This window comes from Olea europaea, chromosome 3 (genome assembly GCF_002742605.1).
Source record: "Olea europaea var. sylvestris chromosome 3, O_europaea_v1, whole genome shotgun sequence".
NCBI classification, from domain to species: domain Eukaryota; kingdom Viridiplantae; phylum Streptophyta; class Magnoliopsida; order Lamiales; family Oleaceae; genus Olea; species Olea europaea.
Window position 1 is genome coordinate 2,630,018 of NC_036239.1, and position 12,974 is coordinate 2,642,991.

At 33.6% G+C, this 12,974-nt stretch overlaps 2 protein-coding genes across 2 annotated transcripts in view; one reads left to right on the plus strand and one right to left on the minus strand.

The window, feature by feature from the left end:
- The window catches only part of LOC111376887 (START domain-containing protein 10-like), a 5,933-nt gene extending 4,823 nt beyond the window's left edge, over positions 1-1,110 (minus strand). Inside the window, exons 1-2 of the mRNA XM_022999897.1 lie at positions 1,009-1,110; positions 42-154 (exon numbers count right to left, since the gene is read on the minus strand). Of these exons, the coding sequence (XP_022855665.1) occupies positions 42-154; positions 1,009-1,110 (215 nt within the window). The remainder of the gene's footprint in view (positions 1-41; positions 155-1,008) is intronic.
- A 9,353-nt stretch (positions 1,111-10,463) lies between these two features.
- On the plus strand, positions 10,464-12,950 carry LOC111381894 (NAC domain-containing protein 35-like). The gene is made up of 3 exons (XM_023005742.1): positions 10,464-10,899; positions 10,985-11,253; positions 11,986-12,950. The coding sequence occupies exons 1-3, from the start codon at positions 10,695-10,697 to the stop codon at positions 12,661-12,663; spliced, it is 1,152 nt and encodes a 383-aa protein (XP_022861510.1). The 5' UTR covers positions 10,464-10,694; the 3' UTR covers positions 12,664-12,950.
- The last annotated feature ends 24 nt before the right edge of the window (positions 12,951-12,974 follow it).

The window sequence follows — 12,974 nt, forward strand, 5'->3', positions numbered from 1 at the left end:
TTGATTTACAAGTTGATGATGCTCTCAAGGATCTGAGAGACGAGCTATCTGAAAATGCATCACTCAGTTGATTGGATTCTCCATTAAAGTGGGATTCACCAGCCGGAGGTTGGACGAGTTGAAAAATACTAACGAGGGCTCCATTGCTTTCTATCTATGCAAAATTATGTATTTCTATGTACGGAAAAATGCACAAAAATTCATTTATCCTTTGTTAAAATCATCAATTAATTAAACAAGAACCTAAAGTTTTATTTTTCGATACTTATATGTCATGACAAAGTTTGATGCTGGCTGTCAATCTAGCTAGGCTATCTTCATCTTTTATAGAGGATCCTTTACAATGATGGGCCGAGTTCAAAGATTCAATGGGTTGCATTGGCCATGATGACTGAATTTGTGCTGATCATGGCCCAGCTAAAATATGACAAGATTCGATAATCCCCTAAAAATTCATTTCAAAGCCATTACTGATTACACTGACATCTTTTAGCAAGGTGGTTAGCAGGCCATTAATTGAATTCTAGCTCGAGAAATACTCAAATTAATATCAAAGACGGGTTCAACCTTAGTTTTTTGTAGGAAGGGTTGTGTGGACGAGGGGGTCGATAACAATAAGGGTTGTGATGAAGGTTACCTGTGCCGTCCCGACGCTATCTTATGTCACCTTGAGAAGTTCAACCGATTACACAAATATTTTTCGTAGCTTTAATTACATGATAAATCAACTGTGGGAAATAAGGTGAAATCGTAAGTCTTAACACTTTTTCTCATTATTTTAATTTCAAAACCGAAATTGTCAACTAGTAAGTTCGTCATAGCTTAAATTATTGAGTAGGTATTAGAATAAAAACAAATTCCCTATTAATTTTTCCGTATAGGTTCAAATAAATAGTAATATTAATTTAGGTCCATAATTGATAGCACGGTTCTTGTGAGAACGATAATTCTAACTCCTTAAGTTTACTTTACTACTAATTTAATAATATCATACAATTATGATTTTACCAAAGAAAAACTAAAAAATTGAGGTGCATTATGGAGTGCTGATTTGTAGTTAATGCAGTAAAAGGAATCACGGGGTTCCTGTCTCCTTCCATATTGTCCCATGTTGATAGAGGAGGAAGATTATAGAAACAAACATGTTTATTACAGGTGACAGCCTGCTACCATTTAGTACTATTGTCGTCTTCACTTCAATTGGAGGTGAAGTTGTAGTAGTATAGAGGTTTCAATTAGTTTGGAGTCTGACAGTCAAACGAAGGTCCAGTCAGAAAGTCAAATATTGACTCTATTAATTAGGACAGACAAATCAATGATCAAACGGTGGTGGTGATTGTGGTGGTCCTCTGTTTAATATGGTATGGCCCGTGACTTTCAAATCAGTTGAATGGTATAAATATAAAGTTGAATAACTGGGTTGAACCCCAACCTTAAGGGCCTCCACCGACCCTGCCCTAGACTATCGTGGAGGAGGTAAATCACAGGATGTGCCTCCCAGGAGCCAGGGTAAAGAGCACATGGATAAGCCAAGGCTGTTAACCCATATGGTAACTCCCACTTGCAACAAAGCCAATTCCACCTTGCGGGGAATCGAACTCTGCACACTGCTGCGCTGAGCCCTATCCGCCCTCCCCTTTGCCACTGGGAGATATGCCCTTGGGGCTAAAGTTGAATAACTATTTCTATTCATGTTTAAGCATGCTTAATGAAGTTAATATTAATATAATTATTCGAGATCGACTACATAATAAATCAATGTAAAGATTTGAAATTTCATCTTAAAAGGTCAACATAGTTAAGAAAATAACTCAAACTCTTATAAATTGATTTATATTTTCATTTTTATTCGATGTGAGATTATATCTCTTAAGATGTGCAAACCAATGTTGAAATTCGTGTGCTCATTTTTTGAGTCTTAAACGAATTGCATTGCTCGTTAGAGCATATTGAGTTCTTATACCATGTTAAGATTTGAGATTCTATCTTAAAAAGTCAATCTTATTAAGAAGAATAGCTAAAATCCTTATAAATTTGTCTATATTTTCATCCTTATTCGATACGGGATTTTTATCCCTGAACAATCAATAGTTCGTTCGATTTTAATAAACTATTTTCATGGGCTCATCTAAGGCCCAAAAATTCATCTTGCATAGCATATATTCGAAATGACATCACTTTATTAAAAAATCGATCTAAACATTGACTCAAAAAAGAGAACATCTTCTTGTTCTTAAGTTATCATACGGGGTCTAAATTCTTGATTTTGGCCTAGAATGAGATTATACTCTAGACTAGTTCATTTAAATCGGCCAGTTCAACTTAATTTTGTTAATGCTTATTGTGATGACGTAATTGCACCCAAACATAAATATCTCCAACATAAAAATAAAATAAAATAAAATGTTGATTCCTCTTAATGAGGAAAGACAATAGTGAGGAATGATGTATAATGTAATAACTCAAAACGGTGGTGTTGGCACTCTCTTTAATATGGTTGGTCAAAGTCACATTCCCCCTTGGACTGAAGTCCTTCAGTCTTCCGTATTTGTTCTTGATAGTACATTCGAATTTGTAATTGCAATCACGAGTCGGTTGAGGACCAGCCCAACATTATATGCAAGCAGCAAGCCCTCCCCACGGAATTTTATAAAGGGCTCATTTGACAGGAAATGATTCAAATATATTTAAAAGCATCTTCTAATTTTTAAGAAGACCTGTCAAACAGATTATTTTATTTCCATTTTTTGGGAAAAAAAAAATAAATAAAAGAAAATAAAAGCATGTCTTCTTTGGTAGGGCACAATTTAGGAATGACAAAAATACTCATCAAACTCGATATTCGCGGGTCCGCCCTGAACAGGATTGGGAATACCCGCTTAATCGGGTAATCGGTCGGGTGCGGGAGTGGTAATTCCACCCCCTGAGGCAGTTATGGGTAACGGGGCCCGCCCCATTTAATTTTTATTTTTTTTTTAAAGAATTCAATACTTTTATGTTTAAATTTAGAAATTTCATTAATTCTAATAGAAGATAACAACTAAAATTATCTAAAAAATATGATAAACAATAAAAATCTTAGTTTACCAAATATATTCGAATAATTTAACTTTCAAAAATAAATAAATTAATTAAAAAATAATTATATCATTGTGTCACTTGTATGAACGGGGACAATAAAATGAATTATAAAAAAAATTAATTAATTAAACGGGTACGTAAAAGGGTCAATGATCCCGCCCCACGCCGTCCTATCCCAATTTAAAGGGGTAACCAGGCAAGTATGAGGAGGGAAAATGCTCGGCGCGACGGCGGCGGGGGGTGGGGGAATTCAATCCGTCCCGAACCCACCCATTGCCAACCTTAGCACAGTTTACAAATTGGTTGGAGTTCTTTCGATAATAGGACACTCTTTTTTAGGTGACTAGGCTGTCTTATAATCGTATCGTCAACGTATCCAAAATACAACTTAGTAATTGGTCAGGGTTTTTATTATCATATGGCATTTTGTAATCAAAAGTTTGTCGAGCATTACTTACCACGTCCGTGACAATGTTAAAAATATTGATTAAATCAAATTACATGAAAAATTGAGCGAATATACATTTTTTCCCTTCACAAAAGTAGGGATAAGTTGATGGAAAAGAAAGAAAATAATGAATTGAGAAAGTTGGCATCAAGGCCTTTTCTTGCACAGAAGTATATAATAATTATATCGTTCACTCCTATTCAATCTTGTGTATCAAACATATTGTGACTGTGTAGTAGGATAATAAACTAAAAACCGACCTAAGAACATCTTCCATTAACGTGACAATTCAAGAAGACAATTAGTCCTATGCAATAAACAAAGAAGTGTGAATAATAGGTTAATGACAAGATGTGAAAAGGCATGGTTGTTAACTTGTTAGAATAAAGCCAAGAGAAATCGATAAGGAAATATTAGCTTCCAATAGGAAAGAACGAAATGGATTCAACTTGAACTAAATAACAAATTAAGATTTGATCCAACCCATAATTCATTGAATTTCAAACATCATTTGACGTACAAGTTGTCATATTATTAATTGATTAATTAATTATCTTGAAAAAGCTATTTGGCCCTTGTTTATTTAATTAGTTTATTATCAAATTGAGAAAAATGAAGATTATATCACTACATTATGTATCGAAAAGAAAATCGAAGTTAGCCAATTTGTCCAACATAGAATTAACTTAGTGCTTTTGAAAAAAATAAATAAATAAATAAATAAATAAATAACCTTAATAAGTGGATGTGATTAATCAAAATCACAATAAATATCGAGTTTATTTGGATTAAATTTGTGACTAAAATTGACAAATTGTCCCCAACTAACTAACTCAAAAAAAATATCTTTGATGGTACAACAAAGTCGGTGGCTGCCGTCTCATTTAATGGAAAAAGTTGTTGTTCGTTTTGTACAGGCCAACGTTAAAGACTTGTGGCTCAAAATGTTGAGAGAGACTTCAAAATTTGTAGCGACTTTGAGAAAGATCAATTCCATTTCCAGGGTCATAAAAATGATAAATGACGTAATTTTCATATCAACATGCAAACATACAATTCGAGATTCTTATGTCCTAATGTCCACACATGTTTTATATATGAAAAGGTTTTGAGTGTGAGTTTAAATGTTGGGATTCAAAAGATGGTGAATTATGTCTAAACATATATATACACACAAATTTATGTGTTAAGTTGTGGAAATTGTCGAACCTAATTTATGTGTTAAGTTGTGAATTTATATAACGACTTACAAGAACGTAATTTCATATTAAGGCAAATATCAATAAATCTTGATCATTTTGTTGTGCCTTTATTTTGTTGCTGGGATTTTATTGTTTTTGGTGGTATAGAATTAGGGTTCTTAATTCTGAACAATATGTATGTCTATAAAAGATTCAATCTCTCTTTCGGCATCCCTTCACATTCTTACTAGTAGGTACTCAATTGGATTTAAATCAATATACACGTAAAGTTTTAACAAAGGTATCAGGATAAAACAAAATATCTTAGTTCAAATCTCGTTGTCATTCATTTATCAAAATTGTGCACGGATCATACCTCTGTCCCTCTTCTCTCGAACAATTTAAGCTTTTACAAGAGATACTTGCCCCCACTCAATCCCACCACCCTACCCTTTGTGGGTGTGTAGATAATAATGAAACATTGGAACTTGGGTTTACCTCAAAAGAATTGCTCTAGAAATATCTTAGATAACAATCAAAGCCAGTGGGTGCCGTCTCATTAATTAGCAAAAGCTATTGTTTGTTTCCTGTGGGGGCAAAGCTGGAGAATGTGGCCTAAAATTTTGAGGTAGACTTCAAAATTTGTATGATATTGAGAAAGCCAGAGTCCATTTCTGGGCTTGTAAAAATGACAAGTGACATTTAGGTATCCATATACAATTCAAGTTTCCTTCAAGTTGAAATCCAACTGTTCCCATTCCTTTTATAATTTGGATATTAAATTAAATTTATAACATGGTCGCTTAAAACGAAACACACATAATTTACAATTTTTTTCTAAAACATAAAAAGAATCAAATCGAAGTTACAATTTATGTGAGCATGTTATGGAAGTGAGCCAAACATGGACATACTCTTATAATTCGTTAGTCAATTTCATAAGTGGTTGCTGCAGTTCAACTAATTTTCACATTGGTCCTTAAAGGTTTTTTTTTTTTTTTGAGTAATTTATTTACTAGTTATTGAGATTAAAAAAATATAAAGGTTCAGTTGAAAGGAATCAATTGCTATAATGGTCGTTAGTTCACATCAAATTTTAATAGACACTACGTATCAACTATGCAATATTATTTAATTTTAATCACAAATAGAGAAAACTATACTTCAAAGACCAATATAAAGTTTCTTTAATTTCAGGGACCATTTGTGAAATTTAACACATTTTCCCTCTCTCTCTCTCTCTCTCTCTCTCTCTCTCTCTCTCACACACACACACACACACATCTTGTCCACATGGATCCAAGAAGGGTTGACGACCGCCAAAATGGTCCAGGCCACGAGATTCCCGTGGGATAACTACACTACAGCTGATTGATGGGCCCCCGTCTACAATGGCCCAGTTCTGCACTCCCAAAAACTTCAACTCTTCAATTTCATTGAACCAACAAAATTTAATCAGCCCCCCTTCTAATTTTGGGAATTTTTTTTAGCAGATAACGAGGTTAATTTTTTCTCTGACTTCCCTGTCTATGGAGGATATGTATAGGATACCTCATACTTTTTCCCTATTTTCCCGTGAACCAATCATGGATTAATTGTATTCCGCTTTATCTCGCTCCATAGACAATTAATCTTACGGTCCGTTTGATTGTAAAGATAGAATTGAATTGAATTGAAAATGAATTTCAGGGAATTGAATTGTTTAGAAATTATTTTTCAGAGAATTGTAAATTATTATGTTTGATTGGGATAATCTTCCATGTGAAAAATGTTGAAATAAAAGTGTTTTTTAACTCCGTTTGACTTTATTTTATATGAAAATTGTCAATTAAAGAAATAAATTTTACTGGTATTAGGAATGAAATTTGTTTCCATTGCCCACACATACAAAAAAATAAAAAATTCAAGAAAATCATATATTTTTTGGTGTTCGTTTGGCTTTGTTTTACATGAAAATTGACATTTGACGGGAAATATTTTTCTACAATAATTCTTAGAATTTGTTTCCATTGTCAACAAAAAAATCGAAAAAAAATGTACTATAGTAACCGAGAAGAATTCTAATTCTCACCATTTTGGTGAGAATTGAAATTCAAGGAAAACATGAAAATTAGCTTATGTGACATGAAAGGTGGAATTCGAATTCTAGGAAAAAATTTGTCAATCAAACAACAACAAAAATTAGATAGATGGAATTTGATTTCCATTTTTTATGAAATTGGGATACAATCAAACATAGCCTCAGTGAAAGCTTTTTACCGTAAAAAAAAATTTGATTAACTTTTTCTAAATATCATTGTCTTGAATTGGTATTTTCTCACGCTAGCCATTTGATCTACTTAAATGTTTTTCTAAATTACGTCCGCCAACTTTTTTTTGAACAAAATCTAGACCTTTTTTCTTTTCTTTTTTGGTTTGAAGTGTGTAGACGAAGTCCTAATTAGTTTGAAATAATTTAAATGATGGATTTAAAAGGGATTGAATTACTTTACTCAATGGATTAACTTTTAGGACAAAGCCTCAATTCCCTACATTTTCGACATTTTGCCATACATATGATAAAATTGAACCTCAATTCCCTTTTTTTTGGTAAGATTTTGCCATACATGTGATAAGATTGTCGGAGCGACATTTAATAATTCTTTTAGGGACCATGAACCTATTGAAGCCAAGACCTCGTGGCATCTTTTTAAAAGTGACATGAACCATACAAATCTATGCCACTTTTTGGGAAGGATTAAAATTTTAATTTTAATTTAAGTCAAAATTAATAATTAATTTTAACCGTATATTTTATCGGTCTTTCAAATTTTCAACCACACATTTTATCAATTTTTATTAAAATCCATTAAAATTCTGATTTTAATCCGTGCAAAACAGGGGCTTATATTTTTCTTTTATTTATTTTTCTTTGTAAGTATATTTGTGTATATATATATATATATTTTTTTATTTTTATTTTTTTTTTAAACGTGCAAAATATAAAATGATAAGGGTGAATAGAGTCACAAGTTGAGACTTATTCAAACCTACTTTGAATAGAGGAATAGTGAATCGAAGGGACTCAAAGTTTCCAGTATATATTAGGAGAATGGAAGACTTTAATCTAAAATTCGAGTTGGAGGCCAACTGATATAAAGTGTAAGTCAATATGCAATAGGTTGTGAACACATTTATATAATACGAAGTTGTTGAAAATTATGACCTTAATTTCTTCATTCTTGTTAAAGAACGTTACCTAATTGAAATCGAATCAAATCAGAATTTCCATTGTTTGTTAGTAGGAATGACAAGACCTTAATCGCACTGACTTTAGGGTTTTCATCCCTTCTTTACTTTTTCTGTATAAACAAAATCATTTATTTTATACATGCACGCGTGTGCGTATCAAATTTTACGCATTTTTCTATTTTCTATACGTTCATAATTAAGGGTTGTGATCCGAGGGGCTGTCGTTTTCCTTGAAAATCTCCCTAGTTTCCGGGTTAATAGCATCGATCGAGAAGACCAGAAGGTCAAGTGATACTTCTGGACATTCTGTTTCTTTCTGCTAGTTGTATCAAGAAAGGAATGAGAGAAAGTCAGGCCATATTTCACGGATACACTGAACAAATTTATAACTATATAATTAATTAAGGATCAATCGAAAGGTCTTTCTGTCATGTAACGCGGTTTTGTTTTCTGAAAGGTTGTGTTAGTGAGTATACGGAAGAATAATGTAGCTAATTTATGTCTTGTTTTGATTTTCCGTCTTTAGTTCTTACAATCCTAGCGGACTCACTTAGCAAAAGCTTATAGGAAAGAACAAGAATTGCATCTGGAATTTAAATTTGTTGATACACTCATGAATGTCAAGAAAGAGAGAGTTGAGAGAAAACTCCTCGTCGAATTTTATTTTAGCCAAAAAATGTCTGTCATTAAGGCTTACAGCCCTTACAATGTGAAACCCTAATGGAAATAATAAGATATTCGAAAATAAAATGAAAATAATGACGAAAATTAAAAGTCCTAACACGTTTTTTGGGCTAAATGATGGACTATTTCCCCTTAAAATTGACCCACACTTCTTCGAAAACGAACACACTAGAAAACTATTTATGTATACGTCAATCGCATTTTTTTATAAAATCTTCTTCCTTCTTCACCACATCAGACGTTGTAACTCTAAATAAGTCGAGAAAAAACCAAAAAGTCCTCTTGACAAGAAAGATTGGACCCTGACTATTATTAACAAAAACAAAATCCTTAAAACAATTATTAAAAGAAATTGATAAATAAAGTGTGAAATCTGAAAAAGATGTGGAAGGGCAATAAAAACAAAATGAAAGGAGCTCTTGTTATTGTCATAATAGAAGTGGTCACGGGCTTCTTTTGAGTCTTGACTATGCAGAGTCCCACACACTCACAGTAGACTCCAAGCTGTATATATGCCCAGCCTAGCTACATATATACCCGCTTTGCCTCCGGCAATTGTTTTGCCATCCAGCCCCACACCACCACCTCCCCTACCGGTATACGTATATGCATACCTCCGCGTATATACTATTAAGACTTGAAGTTTAATTTTAAACTTTATTAAGAGGAAATACCCAAACTATTATTCTATATTTTCATCTTTATCTAATGGGGGATTTATCTTTTAATATGCACCCGCACTTGAAATTCATGTGCTCATTTTTTAGTTTTAGTCGAATCAAATTGCCCGTTGGAACTTAATGAATTTTGATACCTTATTAAAATTTGGAGTTCCATTTTAAAATATCAACTTTAATAAGAGAACTAACCAAAATTCTTGTGTATATATATATATATCTTATTAAAGGTCAACTTTAATAAGAGGATTAGCCAAAATCCTTGTACGTTAGTCTATATTTTGATGATTAGCCGATTTGATCTCTTAACATATACTGGCCTAAAGAATGCAATACAAGTATATGTAGACATTATGAAATGTTTACTGCACATATTTTATGAGTAAAAATGAATATTTGAGCAATTCTACTCTGTGTACTCGTGTACCTTATGGTGGAATTTTGGGGTTAGACTAGGTGTAGTATTTATGTACTTGTTTATGTTACAATGAGCCACCACGCTATTAATAAATGGTTTCATTAATAGATTAGGGTTTAGGATAATAAGTACAAACTGGGACACTCAATAGAATTTATTGCCTTTAGACACTCAAATATTGAATATTATTTGTCAAAAACTTAATTGTACCAATGTGGTGCACACAAATCACTAATTTAAATTTTCTTGATCAAGTAATATTTATTTATTTCTATGCAAATTGTACTTTGTCAAGTCGTAAAGTAAAAGTTTAAGCGATAGGAAATAATTTGTTTATTTTTTTCTAAATGAGAAAAATTAATTCAACATTATATTAATAATATCCTTGCAAGTTGCAATTGCTAATTAATTTTCAATTCTTTCCGATTCTCATTTTCTAGAATCAACGAAATTATTAACATATCAATACTCAACATTAATCTAGAATCAATGAGATCTGATTCTCAACATTCAATTAAATCAAATAGAATTTGAAAGGACATTGTAAAAGAAAAGAAATATTTTTTACCGTATTTTTTTGGTAAAATAACAAAATTTATGGAGGAATATAGAAAACTCCAAACCCACCGCTGTAAGAAGGCCACCCTGTCCTGGATTTGTGGCGTCCCTTTCTAATATTAAAAACACCTTAATGCAACGTCTTACCATGTAGGGCCAGAAAGCTATGTAGATCTTTCTATCAACTCCACCACTTCATTTATAATTTTCTTTTTCCTTCTTCTCCCCTCCCTCTTATAGAGAGAGAAAGAATGGCTTATAAGTCTAACTTCAGTGTATACCCCCACCCCACCCCATAACTTGTACATCACAATTCTTGAAGTTCGTACAGTAACTGATGTAGGACATCAAGTTAAACACTTGTGATGACTATATATTTTATTGAGTTAGATTAGAGTGTGAGGTGTAATTAGTTTATGGCAATTGCAGGAGCCATGAATAATCAAGATGAGAGCAAGGATGAACACGAACACGACATGGTCATGCCCGGTTTTCGCTTCCATCCCACCGAAGAAGAACTAGTTGAATTCTATCTTCGCCGTAAGGTAGAGGGCAAGCGTTTCAATGTTGAACTCATCACTTTTCTAGACCTTTACCGCTATGACCCATGGGAACTTCCTGGTATATATATAATCTTCTTTATGAATTCTGTCATATTCTTTTTATACTCAAATCGGTGTTAATTTCTTTGAGCTGTGAATCTCAGCCTTGGCAGCTATAGGGGAGAAGGAATGGTACTTTTATGTTCCAAGAGATAGAAAGTATCGTAATGGAGATCGGCCTAATCGTGTGACAACTTCTGGTTATTGGAAGGCTACCGGGGCTGATAGGATGATCCGAAGTGAAAATCTTCGGTCTATTGGACTGAAGAAAACCCTTGTTTTCTACTCCGGGAAAGCTCCAAAAGGAATTCGTACTAGTTGGATCATGAATGAATACCGTCTGCCACACCATGAAACTGAACGCCTGCAAAAGGTATGAATTTCATTCCCCTCAATTAGATACTTCATATATAATTAATTTGAAAAATAAATCTAACAAAGACTGGAGCTTTTTCGTGCTCCTCCACGTGCACCTCTTCTTATAATTCATCTACACAGAAAGAACAAGCGGCTGATGGAAAGAATATACGCACCCACTGAATCATCCAAATTAAACCCAGTAACACTGGCTTCAAATAGCCCATCTTCTGAAATCATTCAGTCTTTCTTTCCCTTGATTGACCAGTGCAAAACCAGTGTTAATATAATTTTTTTTTTTTTTGTTCCTTTGAGCCTAGTTTATGAAAAGAAACTAGCTTTTATACCAAGAACTTCTTCTTCTCCTTGCCAGCTGAAAATTATGTAAATCAAGGTCTTGATCCCACCATCAGATGTTAGATCCCCAATAGGAGGAGCAAGTACTTCAGGAAAAAGGCAAAAAAATAATTTGGTGCAGGAAGATAACTGCCGACAACTGACAAATTCTGTTTTTATGTCCCATAATTCTTAAATATTCGCATCAGAAACTTAAAGGAACAGGTATGAATTCTTTAGATTCAGTGTTCACTAAGATCCTTCGCCGTAAAAATTCTAAAAGACCTCACAATTGCAATTCAGTGAGTCCATTGATCACCGATGCTTAATGTCAGAGGATTCAAAATCCCCACTTTCTTCCACATTTATTACAGCATGTTTGTTATATAAAGCTCTTCCGCTTTGTTTTCAGGCTGAGATTTCTCTTTGCCGTGTCTACAAAAGAGCAGGAATCGAAGACCATCCTTCTCTTCCTCGATCTCTTCCTACACGGGGTTCATCGTCTAGAGGAACACAATCGACACTCAAGAAACAACGAGAAATGACAAATCATGCCATGGAAAGGTTCCAAGCATATGGAGTATCGTCCCAACAAACTGATGAAAAGATGAGCGAAACCAGTGCAAGCAGTAGCACAGCTGATATTGGGACCTCTCTTCCTCTTTCAAAGCACAACTCTTACAACGTCAATCCATTAGTCCCCATGTCCACTTCAATTCCTACTCCAAATTCTATGGAATTAGACAATAGAATGATGCAGTTACACGGATCAAAGCAAACTTGTTCTTCTTCTTTAGCCCCCAACTGCAGCACTTTATTAATTGCCAGTTCCTCATCCCATAATAATGCAATTGATGATCTCCATAAACTAGTGAATTACTCCCAACAAGCTTCAATCAATCGGGAACCGGATCACCAGCAGTATCCTAATAACGTGCCTGATCTTCTATCCCATTTCTCCACTTTGCAATCGCAACAGCCACAGTCTCTTAACATGATCCCAGGCTCGTTTCAGGCCTCCTTGTCCGACAGATTATGGGATTGGAATGCTATTCAAGAAGCCAACAAAGAGTACAACCCATTCAAGTAATCAATGGATTGCACATGTATAGGTATCTTTATATTGTATGTCCACTACTGCCAGTTTATTGAGTCTCTCTCTAATATTCTGAAACTATATTTATTGCAGAACCTATGTTGTTAAGTAATAATTTTTACTTGTTATGGTTTAGGATTTAATTGCATTATACCTTAAGGAATTGTAATAACTGTTAACGATCTTTTAACTTCTGAATTAGACCATAAAGGGATTCAGGAAAGGATGTTTGGCTTTAGGGTTTCTTGCTAATTAATCGAATGCGAATCATTTGTTTGCCCTGTTCCTTTTTTTTTTTTTTTTTT

What these genes read in the sequence shown, in the direction of transcription:
- LOC111381894 (XM_023005742.1), top strand. Translation starts at nt 10,695, where the DNA reads ATGGCAATTGCAGGAGCCATGAATAATCAAGATGAGAGCAAGGATGAA. An exon ending in TGACCCATGGGAACTTCCTG is followed by an intron (nt 10,900 to 10,984) that starts GTATATATATAA and finishes TGTGAATCTCAG; the next exon opens with CCTTGGCAGCTATAGGGGAG. An exon ending in AAACTGAACGCCTGCAAAAG is followed by an intron (nt 11,254 to 11,985) that starts GTATGAATTTCA and finishes CTTTGTTTTCAG; the next exon opens with GCTGAGATTTCTCTTTGCCG.